The 16,813-nt window shown below is 40.1% G+C and overlaps 1 protein-coding gene across 8 annotated transcripts in view; it reads right to left on the bottom strand.

Moving 5' to 3' along the window:
* PHACTR2 (phosphatase and actin regulator 2) overlaps positions 1 to 16,813 on the bottom strand; it is a 233,044-nt gene that overhangs the window by 45,974 nt on the left and 170,257 nt on the right. For 3 of the 8 annotated variants that reach the window (XM_074333669.2, XM_019744466.3, XM_019744465.3), the window contains 3 exons: positions 12,255 to 12,335; positions 7,354 to 7,512; positions 1,611 to 1,850 (listed from right to left, as the gene is read on the bottom strand). The exons of 1 other annotated variant lie outside the window; for it this stretch is intronic. In XM_074333669.2, the coding sequence (XP_074189770.1) occupies positions 1,611 to 1,850; positions 7,354 to 7,512; positions 12,255 to 12,335 (480 nt within the window). The remainder of the gene's footprint in view (positions 1 to 1,610; positions 1,851 to 7,353; positions 7,513 to 12,254; positions 12,336 to 16,813) is intronic. 4 more of the 8 variants (XM_019744467.3, XM_019744471.3, XM_074333670.2 and 1 more) reach the window with 2 other exon arrangements.

The following is a 16,813-nucleotide window of genomic DNA, read 5'->3' on the forward strand; positions in this document are numbered from 1 at the left end:
CAGTCGGGCCTTTTTTAATACCGTTAATAACAGGACTGTACTATTCTCTTAGGAACATCATGAGTCTATAAGTAAATCTTCAAGTAAAATATCTGGAAATAACTCAAAAATCTTTCATGGAAGTTGTACCCTGCCCTGGCATTAATCACTTTCTTCTGAGGGAAGTAAGACAAGAATCCAAGCTGAGTCAATAGTGAGCCGCTACCATGTGAGACATGGAAGCGGGAAAGTCTGTGCAAGGCAGGGTCTTAATTCCCCAGGACAGGGGATGATTTGGGGCTTTTCTTTAAGAAGTGATTAGTGCCTGCCTCACTTGAAGCACTGAGTCTAGCCTGTCCTAAGCAGTCTGGGAAAAACACAAACACCGACAAGAACGGACAGTGACATGTGAGGGCAGTTGGTCTCTGACAAAATGGCCGAACGGCGCTGTTCACACAGCACTCTGACACATTTCACTTGAGACTGTATTAGAAGAGACTCAGACACTCAAGGTCAAAGGCAGAAGAGAGGAACACAGGGAGAGAGACACTGTTTACATTCAGAGGTCCATCATAAGCCATTCTCTAAATCTGAGCTCTATTGGTATGGAAAAGATCAATACCAAGGCAAACCCTGGTGGTCACCTGTGAGAACGTTGCTACTGATTTTAGGGGAAATAAGGTTTGCTATAACACAGGAAACTTTTTATGCACGTACTAATGGAAAAAAGCCACCCAGCATGTGTACTTTGATTAATGTCTTCTAAAAGCTGGATGACATGGTAGGCCTCTTCATTCCAGTTCACTGGGAGAACAGTAGCTCCACTTTGGGTTAAGCACATCTGATTTGAAAGGAAAGCTGGATGTACATCACTTGCAGTTACTGTAAGTCACCAAAACATCTCTTGGTGATTTGCAATAATGACCTGTAGCCACACCACTAGGATGCTTTCCCTTAGGACAAATTAAGGTCTTTCGTTTGCGGGATGGAGGGAGTTGGGGGGGAGGGGCAGCGGGAACACTGAGTATGTAACTTTCAACTCTGCTGAAATAGTAGTGACTCGATAGAGAATGGTGGGGTGGAACTGAACAAAGTGATGTGAACCCTTTGTCAGTTAACAACGCATACCTCTACTGAGAAATGACGAGGTATGCAGACAGATTTAAGACATTAAGAGCCAGCAAATATGTCAAAGATATAAACGTCATATTCCTATGTGCAAACTTAAGACATTTTGAAAGAAAACCCAATCCAAAAAGCCACTCAACTCAAAGAGGCAGAAGGCCAGTCCATGTCTCAACAATGTCATATCAGATCACTGCCATTCATCAGGCACACTACTCTCTGTGTTTTACTACTGGTTCTTGGGCAGATAGTGCATACTCAGGATGAAAGAGGTCTATTCACCCAAAACTAATGAGGTCAACTCATCAACTGGTTGACTTTCCTTTGGTAGAGATAGCAACAAAGGATTCTCTTGGGCATTCTCTGTGTCAAAGCTGAATCCAATGGTGTTACATCCTAAGACACCAGACAACAAAAAGACGATCATGCCTAGAAGAAGCAATTAGCTCCCCCCCCCACTCCCAGATCTGAGAACCCTAGACTTAACCCCCCGGGGGCATACTCACCGGCCTCTCGGGTCGTGTTTCGGCTTGTTGGCTTGGGTGGAGGGATGGGGGCCTGCTTACCAGGAGCCTTGGTATGTTTTTTAATAGTAGGCGCTTCGTCACCCTTAGGGCTGGACCCAGCCGCAGCCCCTTTTGGAAGCACTGGTGGTTTTTTGGGCTTAGGTTTGGGTTTAGGCTTAGGAAGAGTTGAAGGAGGTGGAGCGGGAGCTGCCGGTGTTTCAGAGTGGTTTTCAGTGTTCTCTATAAATGAGAAAGTGAACAGAAGCAGACTGATACAGACACACACCATATAAATAGAAGGAGCGAGACATACGGCGACAGTGATATACAAACATGCGGCTGTTTGGCCCCTGGGAACCAGTGTGGAGTTCTGCACCAGAGAGAGAACGAAGTTTGGGCTAAGAACAAAGGCTGAACGCCAAACTGGGGTGTGTTGTCTGGGTACACTAATCACTCCTGTGATAAAACAGGGCTGCACAAGTTACTTTGATGAAGTTATGCTGAGGATGAGTTTAAATGTCCGTCAGGGAGTGAAGTGATACCAGCCTTGAAATGGTGGTTGCTGGATGATGACGTGGGCATGAGTGCTAAATTACATTTAACAAAACTGAAGGGCCCTTGAGAGTGGCCGATCAGCACACCACATACACCGCCATAGGGTGAAGACCGACCACGCGGCAGTGACTGGATTCAGTTACCTTCGTCCCCTCTAAGGGACTTTCTCTGAGAACTCAAATGCCATCATCCTGAAAGGGATTTGTGTTCTGTCTCTTTCAAGTCAAAAAGTCACTAATTTTCGAAGCTAAGGGAGACTCTGTAGAATCTCTTACAAGCAGCACAATGCCCTGAAGAGTAAACTATTTTCTACTATTAAAATTTTCTCAAGCTCTCCCAGTCCAGTAGGACACCTTCCTGTTTTCCAGTAACTTCCTCTGACTCTTTCGGTGTCACATTTGTAGGTACAGAGGGCACAGATAGACATATCTCAAACTTGTTTTGTAATGTAAACACAAGTAACAATTTTGAAAAGACAAAGGTTAAAATTCAGTTTTTAAAAAATTCATACCTAAGAACAAAAGCCTCTCACAAGGTTTGACCTAAGTGGAAGGGAAATAGTATTAGCTTCTCATTACTGAAAGTGGGGATGAAGAATGCTCATTCATATAATCACATCCGTATTTTTTCTAATAGTGGCTGATTGAAATTAAAATAAATTAAAATACAGTTCTGGTCCAAAGAGCTAAGCAACTTTTCTTTAAAAATGGAGCACAATAAAAAAACTTAAGACAGTGTTAAGACAAGACTAAACTTTCACTGGATATAGACTCCCTAATGAATGGCCAAGAAAGGGTGTTAATATTAGAATGCATCACATTTTATTACTTCCTTTATTTCATTGCTTATCCTCGTCAATGTGAAGTGAGTACTTCGCTTTTTTTTTTTTAATACATCTCCCTCAATTCACATATATAGCCACCATAAATATGATAAGTTATGGTAGGTAGCCAACAAAACTTTTCTTTTATCCTCCCTCAGTCATGAAACCCACCCCAGTCACTACAGGCCAAGGTGACTCCTCCTGCATCAGAAATTGATCATAGCGACTGATTCAACATGTATCAGAGGCTAATTTGTGTGTTTACCTTTCTGTTTATACATCGCGTCTCCCTAACTAAATCACTAGTGACTCTCCTAACCTACCTGGTTTTAACCAGGCTACTTAATGACAAGTCAGTTAGGGTTGAGAACAATGTAAGTCAGTGCACACCTAAAACATTTTAATATAAAACATATAAATACACATTGATGCGCCAATTTTTTGATGTAGGGCAGAAACCCATTCTTGAAATAATTTTTTCTCATATTCTTTGTAAGATTAGCCCCTAGCATAACACCATGTGTGGAGATCAAGCCCAACAATAGTGTCCACGGTGAGAGCCAGTCAAGCTGAAAGGCAACACTTGCTATCGTGACTCTCCTTCCACTACAAACCCTCACATGTCTTATCTTCTGCCTTCATGGCATATCACTACGGGATCTTTTCTCCTTTCTGCCTAAGGTTTTAAATTCTACAGTTATATCCCAAAGAATCCAGCTTCTGGGTTTGGGAAGGAGGAGATAGTTTGCTCCATGACATTTGGGAATGACAGTCCCTACCAGGTTGGAAATGAACACACTGCATGCAAACTCTCGGCTGGCTCTTGGAAAAGCATGGTCCACTCACTTGTCTGCGAACTCTACCAATTATCTGTGCGTGTTTGCAACACAGCCAATGTCTATGTTTACTCTGTGGTGATTCCTAAGGGGTGTGCTTTTCTGACTAAATTATCAACTCCTTTTGTCTGGAATTTCATATCCCACCAAGCACAATGTTTTAAACATTACATCTCGTCAATGAATGTGACTGATTGGCAGACAGTTACTAACACCCATTAGTAGAAAATAAACTCTTTCATTTTATCTGGGAGGTAATGAATTCAGTCAAGTTACATATTTTATTATTACCATATGATCTGAAGACATAAGCTGATGATGTCAATGAGTATTATCTTTCCAAGAGGAGGTTATTCACTCTGGCTTGATAACAACACTGTGTTTCACACACTAGTCTGGAGGACAGCTGTTTACTATACTTCCGGGTCTGGCTCCTTCCATCACATGGGGAGTTTAGTTCAACAACACTTAGAGCAAACCTGAGAACTGCATGTGTCTGCGCCTTGCCTAGAATGCACCTATGCCCCTAGTCCTCTCCTTCATCTAACTGCCTTCTTCTTGTCACCTTCAAATCACAGTTTGGAAGTATCTTCCTCTAAGAACCAGTTTTGGTCCCTGCTGCAGACTCCCTGGCTTGCCACACTCAGGCCTCCCAGAGTACTTGGCATCTTGTATTACACTGCCTTTTGCACGCTGGTCTCCTTGTAGGTCATGATCTGCGGGACAGCAAAGGCCATTTCTCATTCACCACTCTTTTCCCGGCCCCCACTAGGGTCTTTCCCATGGCAGACCTTCACTATTATGTGCGGAACAAATGCATGAAGTCACTTGCTACTTTACTGAAAGTCCTTAACAATAACTCAGTAGCAATAATATTAGATAATCTTCAGATTTCTCCTATTTAATGCCAAGCTATATGTAATAGATTGCAGATCAATTTTTCTGCCTCTTATATGTTGAAGGGCACCTACTGTGATCAAATAAAGGGGAGACAAGGAACCCTGAAGGCCTGAGGGGAAAAGTCTCCAGTGTTGGGGCAGAGCCCAAGACCACTATCCTAAGTCCAGAATCAGGTGCCTTCAGGGGCCATGGTAACACCCACGACTGTTAGGTAGAACCTACCCCCCGAGTGGTGTGGAGGCCACTTGCCATTTGTTCTGTTTTCTTTGACACTGATGCTTCAAATACTAAAGTACTGACATACTGTTTTAAAAAGAGATACAAGCATCTGGGATTTTAAAGGCATGTGATGTAGTTTTGCAGATATAACCAATTAATAGATGAAATAATGCTCTTGGATAAGTCTGCTTAATGCCAAACAAAAGGGAGCACTGCTTCCCACAATAAAGGGTGAATTAAGAACCCAGATGGTGGATTTGCATGGTAGTGAGCTCAGACAAGTGAGATCAGAAGAGGAGCACAGGTAAAAGCGACCTTGGGGTGTTTTTTTTTTTTTAGAACTAAATGGTATCTTTCTAGAGAAATGAATGGTACCTTTGGTCACAAGGTATTTTCCATTTAACATAATACCACGTGATGTGAGTTATGAATGACGTTCTTCTCACTCCCCGGAAGTGGCTTCCATACCAGAAGCTTCCTCTCAGTCTCAGTGTGGCTGCAGCAGGTGCACTGTCCACAGAGCGCGAGGGAGGCGACTCTGTCTCATTAGTGTGTGGCAGCGTGTCCAGCGTTTCCATCTCAAGTACACACTAGGCAAGCAAGATGCTATCTTGGACCTTATTTGACCAAAAAGAACTGCATGTACTAATTCTCTAATTCTAAGAAAAGAATAAGAACACAAAAACATCTCTCAAATATTCACGGACCTCTGAGGCCTGCCATCATTTTTTAGAACATCAAGGCCTGCTGGTTTAATTAACATAAAACTGTCAGCAACTTTTTATTAGGTTGATAAGGGACACGCGCTTCCTTTGAAGTCTGGCCAATCCAATGACTGACACCCCACACGGACCAGACAAGCACTAGACGTGGTACTGTTACATAATGAAGGATGTGACTCTTGACTGTGAAAAGGGTAGACAAGGCACAGACCACAGATGGATTGGAAATTTAACAGTCTGGTGAGACAGGACATTTGGACTAAAGAATTTTTTTAAAAAAAGCAAAGAAATGGCTACTTGCATGAATCCTTTCCACTGAATCACCTTAAACTCTATTTAGGTGTGTTTCTTTTTATGTTCCAGGACTATTATCATTAAAATATTAGTCAATTTCTTGTCATCAGTATTCATAAGCTTAGCCAGAGACCTTCAATGGAACAAGACTAAGTAAAGCCCCATAACACTGTCCCTAATATTGAATGAAGCAAAACAATAAACTTTCAACAAATTATTAATAACGGCTTCTAAAATTTTTAAAGGCTAATTTATAAGCAAATAATAAGGGGTTATGAACTTCCACAGTAGGTGATTTTAAGTTACAATGTCTGTAAAATGAGCTTTTGTTCCCTTTTTCTTTGAAGGATTTGGATCAAGAACAGAGGAAGAGAAATTTGCTTCCAGCAGTTTCTAAGAGTTCTCAAAATGACTACAGAACCCAAACTAGCTTTGACAAATTTTTGCCATCCAACTCTGAGGCAGACATTATAGAACAGGAAATAGCCTATTTCCTGAGGATTCATTTCTATGCTGCATGGAATCATCTGTGGGAGTTTCAGTTAAGGGTTGCAGAAGTATGAAGGTTGGAGGCTCCTTCCTGCACATAATAGCAATGGTATGGAGATGTAATCACTCTGTGACCATGGACTTGTGAATGTTCTGGTGGTCCTTGACAGACATGTATTTTGCAGTTATGCAATCTACCATAGCATATTCACTCTAGAAACTGAGGTCTCTAAAGAAGCCTTCAGGGAATGGTATAATTGCCTCTGGCACATTTTGAAATTTCCAATTGCACAGGCAAATCGTGGAGCAGAGGCTACGGCCAGTAGAGCAACCAAAATCCCCAGCATTCTGGGAACTCCTCCTGCATCTCTCTCTCAGAAATGTCTAGAACCTGAACTAGAACCTACAGTTTTGGGCGTGTGGATGCCACCAGCTAAGCTCCAACAGCTGGAGAGACAGTGCTGGGCTGAAAGAATCACCTTGTTTGATATTCCTCCATGCTGAGCTGCTCACAGGGGCCACTTCTAACCAGCAGAGAAAGATATCTGACAGCTGGCATTTTTTTTTTTTTTTTTTTTTTTTAAAGAAGATATTGAGAAAAAAGCTCCTAAGGAAAAGAAAAGATAATATTCCCAGACATCTCTAATGATTGAAGAGGCCATTCCTTCTGATTCTTACCATTAATTAGCTCTCTTTTATAAAAAACGAAATGATGTACTTATAAAATGGATGCATCTACCTGAGGAAATCATCCAATTTTTCTTCAGTAGTTATCATTTCTCTCCTCTTTGTGTTCACAAATCTCTTCTCTACTGGTCTTAAGGTCACTATGTGGCGCCTAAGAGCCGATTCTCAACACTGAGTTGCACTGAAGTAAAAGAATAAGGGGTTTCTCTTGATTTTACCTTTCTTATCTTCTGCCTTTTCCTCCAGAGGTGGTGTTTTTTCAGCTACAGAGCCATTACCTTCTTCAGATTTTACTACATTTTCCTCTCGGGTAGATTCCTCTCCGATGGGTATCATGTGCCCGTTTGAATTTTCAAAGTTAACTGTTACATCTCCATCTAAAATAGGGAAAGAAACACCTAGATGTCTAATTTGATGGCTTTCTTAAAACCCAGTTTTCCAGTTACTCGGACCGTAGGGCTCAGGTTCATGTTTCAGGCCCTGGGAATCAAATACATCCTGTACTGTTTCACCATGTTTTACTAAATAAGTCATTCAAACAAAAGAGCTAGAAAATCCTTAATCTTGGGGGAAAGCAGCCATGGAAGGGATATCCAGGTGCCATTTCAACACATAGGGATGATTATCCTAATTATGAAATATCCCCGGACAGCAGAGCCCCTCTCTTCTTGTACATAGGTTTTGCTGAAGTCAGTATTTAGGAGTCTCTGAATGGTAAAGGAGTAATCTGAAAAATGGAATAAACATTTTAACAAGCACCAAAAACACAAGGTGAATGCAGATACACAAATAACATGAAATGTAATTACATACACAAACGATTAGTGGGGAAATATGAAAATTTCCAAGCACTATCATCTCCAAAATATTACTTCTATGCTATGCTAACTTCACACAGTAATATAACTGCTACTCTACCTTCGGGGAAAGATGGTAGCAAGACTAAGTGTATTTCAATTTTCTCATATATGGAAAAGATTAAAATGTACACAGGAAATTGTTATATATAACTGACCAAAGAGTCTTCAAGTTGGTCTAAAACTAATTTGAAAACATTAGGGAAAACAACATGTAGAAAACAGTAATTACAGAGGAATTTTTAAAAAACACAACTGAAAATAAAATTTCTCATGTATCTAAATCTAAGTAACTAATTTTAACCCCTGAAATTTCATAATTCCTAGGAGTTTCTGAAGTGAAAGAGATTTTGCAGAAACTCTTAATTCAACAACCAAAATGCTTGAAAAGATTAACCCTAGTTCATATCTGGAAAATGTTAAGGGGCTTTGCTACCATTGTGAAAGAAAAATTAACAAATTGAAGTTTTTACTTAGAAAACTTGAAGAAATGCATCCTTAGAGCTGTTACATGCAATTTGGGTCAATCTTATTTTGGCAACCATTATAAAACAGAGACCATCTTCAAAATTTTCATTAAATAGTCGTATAATTGCATGGCTTTGGCTCAAAAAAATCCACTGGCCTTCTTGACAAAAAACAAGCATGACAATTTAATAAGTAAAATACATATAAAATTATATCATGCACAAAATGCAAAAGCAGTTGTTGCTTAGTCATATACCTTTCCAAGAACCTATAATCTGATTCCTGCATAAAAGTAAAACAGACAATAATTGAAGGCAATGCCATTACAACTATATCTTAACTATTTCAATAAAAGGAAAATTAAAGTAATACTTTTTTAAAGAGTATATGTCAAATGAAAAAACAAACAAATATTCTTAGTTCTCATTATTGGAGCCCAAGAAATTTGCTATTAAAAAAAATAGAGTGAGGGGAGACACAATATAATGTCGGGATATTAGACTCAGGAAAAATAAAAACTAATGTAACAATGGAAAATTTCCAACAAAATAGAAAACCACTTCTTTACCTAAATTTCCTCAGTTTTCAGGTACCCAAATATAAATTTATCTTGGTTTTCTATGACTTTACTTGGTAATAAAAATATGTCAAAGTCATGTTAATGACAATTCTATTTTAACCAGTATTATATTAAAATTCCTTAGAAGGTTGAATAATTGATTTCTAAATTTCGGAACAAAAAAGCTAGAAAGGAAATGAAATAGTTGAGGCACAAGAAGAAACTGGAATATCACATAATAGAAATAATAGTCGACAATCTGAAAAGATACTTTGAGGTATGAAATAAAGTTAGTGCATATGAAAATAACTGCAGAAAAAGGAAACATTTTGGAATTCAAGAATAAAACAGGAGAATTAGTTACTAATAATTAATTGGTGTGGGATTAAGAAGGTTTTCTAGTTTTGTATATCACTTTAGAATTAAAACAAGTTAAGTCCTTGATATAGTTTAAATATGTAATTAAAATAGAAGCTTAGCAAAGGAAGGCAAAAGAAGATGCTGAGCTAGACTGCAGGTTACAGCAAGAAGCCCAGGCCACGTCTTATGGGGGTATTTGCATGCAAAGAAAAAAACTTAGAAACTGAGTCACGAGATTAAAGTAAACCAGGAGATAAAGCACACACAGAAATAAGCGGTTAAATAAGGAGCATGAGAGTATTCGAGGGTTCCCTCTTTCTGGTAAACAGGTGTATCTGGGATATAGTTAACACAGGAACAGAGATGAGCAGAAAATCATGTATGAACAAAAGGTGAGGGACTCATGAGAAGGTTAAAAAATATACCAGGAGAGAAAAGGAAAGGAGGCTGGCGGGCAGGCAAAAACATCTATGTGCCTTCCTGTTTAAGTTAAGGGAAAAGATGGAAGGAAAGAATCAGAATATAAGAATTGAGCTTGGACTAAACTATGGACTTCTCAGGAAAGAAGAATTTTTAGACTCAAGTTAGACTTTGGTATGAAAAAAGATAATCTAAAAAGAATAGTAATAATAATAATAATAGCTAGGAAGGAGGGTAAGGGGGAGATGGGACGAGGTCAAACCCAGGGTAGCTGGAGAGATTTAAAAAGTCTACTTGGCTCCCTGCATAAAAAGGGCATAATTGACAAGCACTGTCAAGAGCTAAGGCAAGGTTAAGATCAAAGCAAAGAATGAATCCTCATTGGCAGAAGAGAAGAGGTTGTCACCAAGCACAGCAGCTTCCAGTCTCTGGCTAGAGCTGAAAACAGATCGAAATTCTCAAGATAATTGTTTTTGGAAAAATGACAGAAAAATATTTTCTCCAGCCTTTGCCTGAAAAGGGGAAGGACTCTATATACAACAGGTATCCCTGGGGTCACTGAAATATTAGGTAATTTCTATAGTGGTTTATAGAGACCATGCAAAAGGTGGAAAGTAAAATTCACTAATTTATGAGTTCCCAAACATTAAACCTATTTATTACATTATGTTTGGGTTAACAATTGTTTTGTCCTTTTATGTTTTAAAACCTGTAATGTTAGTTTGCAAAAGTTAAATAAAAAGGTCAAATAGGTCACATGTTTTGGGGAAATAAGTATATGAAATTGTAACCCATCATGCAAATAGTTTAAATAGATTAGGCAGAATAAAAATGAAACAATACTAAGCATTTCTTTAGATTGACAATTGCCACTTGTTTTTAGGAAAAGTAAACTCTTTTTTAGCTACACCTTTTAATTAGATTTAAAAAAGGGGCCTTTAATCTCTAATACTCATTAACAGTTTCAATCATAAATTTCCTCATTGTTTTCCCCCTTCTTTAAAATATTTCCAAATAAAGGAAACCAAAGAAGTGCAGTGGCCCATCCCATCAAGGTGACTGTGCATCATTCAGATTTCAGTGGATTTGTAATTTCTCTAATGCTTCCAGAGAGATTAGAGAGAAGTTTGACACTGTAAACCGACCTTCAAGTAAAAAAAAAAAAAAGAAAAAGAAAAAAGTTAGGGATGTGCATTTTTCATTTTTAAAAGTTCCAGACAGGAAATAAATAGCTTCAAGGTAATAGAAAATTAGGGAAGACCTAAAATTCATTCATCAAATGGAGTGAAAAAAGTATAATAGGCCGGAAAGTGCACTAAAATACCTAAAATTGTAAGGGCTCAAGAAAAATGGTAGCATTCACTCCAGACTTCCTTGTTTTCTTTGAAGCAGGAGTAAAATAGGAAAGCATTTCCTAGCTCCACTCTGGAATTACTCACATGTTGGAAAAGGGGTATCAAGTGATTTATTAAGTAGTGAATGCCAAAAGATGTTAAGTTCTTTGCAAGGAACATATATCAGGAAAAGAGAAGTACGATTATTTCAATTCCTATATTTAATAGCATTTCATTTGTTCCCATAAAAGTACAATAATAATAATTTACCCCAGTAAATGTGTGGGGGTAGGGTAAGGGATGAAGTAAATCATCAATGTTACAACAAAAATTTTCTTTAGTTTCAATAGTAGTGGGAGCAGTGAAAGTTATTTGGTATTACTTATTTGGAGAAATAACCAACCTTGGTGTCTTCTTTTGAGGGTTTATCTCGTTTCTACCTAAACCTTGTCTTTTGAGCAAGATTCCCCCTTGGGAGGATAGAGAAAAAAGGTAAGAAGATTAGACGCAGGGAAAAAAAATACTTGGAAATACTAAGTGTTGGTGAAAAGGTGAGAGACAACTAGACTCAAAGAAATAAAAAAGAGAACAATATTGAAAATTACTTGAGAGACTGTATAAAGCAGATTAATTTAATTTGCTCATTCGTGTCTTATTGATTGCACATTTGAGTGTATTATAAAGTACAAGAGAGGTACGTTGTCTCTCTTTTCTTTCACTGGTAGACTTAAGAAACCAAGGCAGGAGCCAAGCTAAAACTTTGCATTTACTCAAACAATTGAGTTAACCTGTATAGAAAGATTGAAGCTCAAGAATAGAGGAATCATGGAAGCATTTGCATCTTATCTGTGTCTCTAGCTACAGTGTACCTTTGTAGAGCTTTAGGTTTAGAGTGACATATGGTGAAGGACTCACCAAAAAAAGGTCATTGAAATTCTTTCCTAGAAGACCTTAGATTCTTTGCAGTTCACAAAGGCATTCTGAACTAAAGCAAGATTCTCGGGGTGCGGTACTCATGGCTTTATCTCCCAGAGACCATGATCATCTTAAATTTCAAAAGAAAATGAAAGAGCAAAGAATGAAGGATCAAATTATTTTAAATGTATAATTAATTTCCTCACCTTGATCAGGCAACTCCTTAAGAACTCCCCTTCGTATCAGCTCCTCTCTACTTTGTCTTGTGGATATCTTCCTTTCTAATACTTTTAAAAAAGAACAAGCACACGTAAGACTCAAGTCATTGCTTAAAATAAATATGAAAAACTTTCCATGTAGAATCGAGCATATTCATTCTGTTCACTTGACGGCTCAAAGCCCAGTTTTTCAAGTTGTCTAGCAAATCATGCGATTCGAGTCAACACAATTAGGACGAGGACAGTGACTCCAACCCGTGATCTGAAACCCAGCCACTGCGCCTGGTCTTTCAAATGATGATGTTTGGCCAAGAATCCAGACAAATTATTTCACATCAACTATAGAGCACAAGGCTACTTCTGACTTTGAAATATTCCTTTCTTTAGTAACGATGCAATCTAAAACATAGGTTTTCTATGAACATGAAATGTATGTAGAGGATACATATGCTTACATTAGAAACAAATTTTCAGTAAATATTCAGGTAACCCAGAGAGAAGGAACTACTTTCCCCGTGTTTTCTCTCTCACACCGTCTATTTCTCTCTCACACCAAAAGTCCAACACATCAGATTTCTATTAACTCTTTTCTTTGCCATTCTCGCAAATTTTAGGGTGTTCTAGTATATCCTCTGATATATCCCACGTCTTAGGAGAATGGAGTCAATTCATGCTTTCACAGGCATATAAAGGGATAGGAATGTTGACACTGCTTCCTTCTTCTGGGAGAATCTACATTCCAGTTACAACTTCAGAATGGAGCTTAGGAGCTCAGAGTGCGGCTTTTTCCATTCACCTTATATGTGTAAAATATCAGTTCCTGAACTCTATGTCTATGTAACTGCAAACTTCATTCCCCACTTCCAGAGCCCAAGAAGGGGTGTGAAATTAATACACGGTCATGTCATCTACTAATCCTTTGAGCCCACATTCCCCAAAGTATATTCTGCAGAACTCTCTTCTCTCCGGATGCCCTGTTGAAAAAAAGCACCTTGACACAGCAAAAAAGGGCCAGAGAAGGAGGCGTAGGGTTATTTGGGGAGAAGGAAAGGTATGTTGGTGGAGACAGGGTAGCCACTGCAGGACTGGATCCTGAGCCTCCCTACAGTTCCAATTTGTGTCCTCATCGGGAAATCCTAGAGTCGCCCTGGACAACATAATTTCGAGACCAAAATTAAACCCCAGTACCCTAAGCCATGCCCTGACACATACAAACAGAGCTAATGATAACACTACGAACATGTTTTTTTTTGGGGGGTGGGGGGCTTCAGGTGGCCCAAAACAAAGACACTTTGAAGACAGAGAGCAAGAAAGGGGGTGTACTTGGGCTGGGAGCTTTGTCTTAAGCACCGGAAAGTCCTCTGTAAGTGTTTGGTAATGCCATGAGCCCCAGAATTGCAACACTTAGTCTCTCTTGAAGCAGTTGGAATTTTTTTTCCCTTTCTGCTAACTAGGAATTGTGTGTTTCTTTTTCAATCCTGGTTGCCAGAAAGGTCAGAGTAAAACTTAATATATAACACAGATTTTCTATGACAATTTGTGGGCGAAATTGGTTTCACCCCTCTCAGCAACCTGACTTTATTTTTATTTTATTTCCAGCATATGCGGCCTTTGTTCTAAGTTTTGTCAAACATTTTTTTTTTTTTATAGGATCAGAATGTAAACAAGAAAATGAATGAATAAGTGAATAAATGAAGAGTCAAAAGAATGATAATTAACATCTTATTGGTTCAAATGGAGAGACATACAGAAAACCCTCTCCTCTTCCTTTGGATTACGTACCCACTCCTGCTCTCCACCCTCCTAATAGAGGCAAGTAACCAGATCTCACTTAAATGCTGGTGATTTCAATGGACAGAGTAAACTGGGTGTGTGTGTGGGGGGGAGGGGAGGGCAGCAGGAACTATTCTCTCATGGGAGTTCTTTTATGTAAAAAGAATGTTGTTATTTAAACACAGTTTCACGTTGCTCAGGTTTTTGTCAAAGAGGAGAGAACCCCGATCACACTGTCGGGCAGTTCACACTGTCGGGCAATTCACACTGTCAGGCAGTTCACACTGTCGGGCAGTGCTGAGATTGTCGTACAGGTGCTTAGAAGGACTGACCCTGACCCCGGCAGTCTCCCCAGCACTGTCCAAACTCATTCATGCTTGACTGGGGCTCTAAGGGGAGGCAGACCTCCTACCGCAATCGTCTCAGCCTCCACTCCTGGAGGGTGGGCACAGACATTCCACGCTGTGCGGCCCTAAGTTTGAGGACGCAGGTTGGCAACTGCAAGAGCAAGTGCCACTGGCTCTGGGGGATCAGGTCACATTCTGGGAAACCAAATGCGCTGCCAGTTCAGAATACAGTCATTGTAGCTGTCTGCCCCTTGCTCTTAGGAAATAGAACTTTCAATTGTTTGCTGTTTCTGTCAAGTGGCCGAAAACACAAAATGGTTGTCAGGAGTCTTGGATTCTAGTACCAGAACTTCCACAACCAGTTGTGTGACAACTGGGCAGTCTCTTCCAGTTCCAGTTCTGATCCATTATCTGTAAGTGGAGGGACAAGAGTCAATGATTCCTAAAGGACGACTCATCCAGCTCAAATGCTGTGGGATCCAGTATCATTAATCAAGGCCATTCTGTAATCTCTGCTTTGGGCACCTTCAAAAGTTTTCATTCTTGCACGATAAAAATCATCGGAGAGCCCAGAACATATCCCATTTTTGCTTTTGCTTTTCCAGCCTGGATCCCAGAGAATGCTTTAATTTTAGGTTTAAGTTTTCTGTTTCTTTAATTCTAACTTAACCTCAGCTGAAAAAAATCCCTCCTCTTTCTGCCTTGTAAATCCTGGAGCTCTGAAGCAGCAGCTTGGCTTCCTGACAAGCCTCAAAACCGACAGCTTTGTTCTTCGGCTCTACCTCCTACAAATGGGCCCTGATAGGAAAATGCCTTTGACTATTTGTTTGGTCTTTGGCTGAGCACATTTTTCACACATAAAGCAGATAACTGTGTACGGGGCCAATGAGAACAAACTACAAGCGACTGGGCATGGAAGGTATGTTGTTCGGGCAGAAGGTTCCAACCACTGCTCTCCCAGAAGAACAAGTATTTCACTCTTCATCTTTTAAAATATTTGCCTCCTGTTTATACAGTGTCTGTGTGTTTGCAGAGTGCATTCACTGGACACTTTTCATAGGCTCAGAAGGGTTTTGCATTGGCATGACTCTGCGAGGTTACTCTAGTCCAACGTGCCACACAAAGCAAGAGTCATTTCAGGAACGTTCCTGAGATGTGCTCACCTGCTTGCAAACATTTAGAGGCAAGATGGTAACTACGGCACAGCCTACCCCAGGTATTCATCACCCTCATTGTTAGGAAGGTATTTTTCGCAAGGAGTGGAAATCGCACTCCATGTAACTTATGGTCCTGAACAGAGCCCATGTTCCCCATAGCTCTAGACAGCCTGCGTTGGCTCTGTGTTCACGAAGAGCACAGTGGGTTATTGAAGCCTCCTATAATCTGATCCCAAGTACCCCGCCAGCTGCTCTTTGACTCGGAGGCTCACCCAAATCTGTGCAAGAACAGTAGTGATGTTGGGGGGGGGGGGCTCACTCACAGCTGCAGCATAACCAAAAACTGCCGGGGAAGAGACGTAGCAGAGCACACATCACTGACTGGATGCACGAGCTAGGTCTATCCATGAAAAGGATTCTCACCAGCTGAGTAAATGGCTCATGGTTACTCACTTTTATCTCAATTGAAAAAGCATGTGTGATTGTTTACACCAAGATCAAGCAAAACCGTGATTGCTGTTTCACTCCCTGCATTGGCTGAATTAAAGTTCTGGCAGTTCAATCCTGATTATAACAGCACACACATTCTTCTCTAAGACGTGAAGGAAGCATGGTCCTCTGTTTCCCTGACTTCGTGCTTAAACTCTGGGCTTTCGAGTATTTGAAAAGGATCAACCACCAAAATCTTCCAATAGCTGTTCATCTCACTTTCAATTATCTCAACTCTTTGGCATGGTCTCTGAATGACCTCTAGGCTGGCCCTCCCCCATCTGGCTTCTCTCTTTACCACTCTCTCCTGGTTCTCTCTGCTCCAGCCCCACCACTCCCCGCGGCTTCTCACCTGAGACATGCACCTACATGGTGGACTCAGTCCTTATCTGGGATGTGATTTCCCCAGAACCCGCGTAGCTTACTCCATCGCTTCCTTCAAGCCTCGCTCAAAGCTCACCTTATTAGAAATCCCTTTCTTGCACACCCAGTATAGAATTACTTGTTCCCCTTCCTGTTTTTATCCATCTTACCCTGAAAAATCTGTCATCACCTTCTGACATAGGACCTACTATTTAGTGTGAGTGTCATTTTGATGAGCACCAAAACTCCATTTTGTTTACTGCCGCATCCCCACCAGTGCCTTCCAGGTTGTTGGCACTCAGAAAATATGTGTCTTTGTTGAGTAAATGAATGAAAGTAGGCTAATAACGATAATGATCTTGTTTTCTGCCTCTCTCTCACCTCCAATCTAGAGACAGCAAGTGAGGCTTGTGCAAAA

Source organism: Rhinolophus sinicus, chromosome 2, assembly GCF_057876585.1.
Source record: "Rhinolophus sinicus isolate RSI-liver-muscle chromosome 2, RSI-T2T, whole genome shotgun sequence".
In the NCBI taxonomy this organism is placed as follows: Eukaryota; Metazoa; Chordata; class Mammalia; order Chiroptera; family Rhinolophidae; genus Rhinolophus; species Rhinolophus sinicus.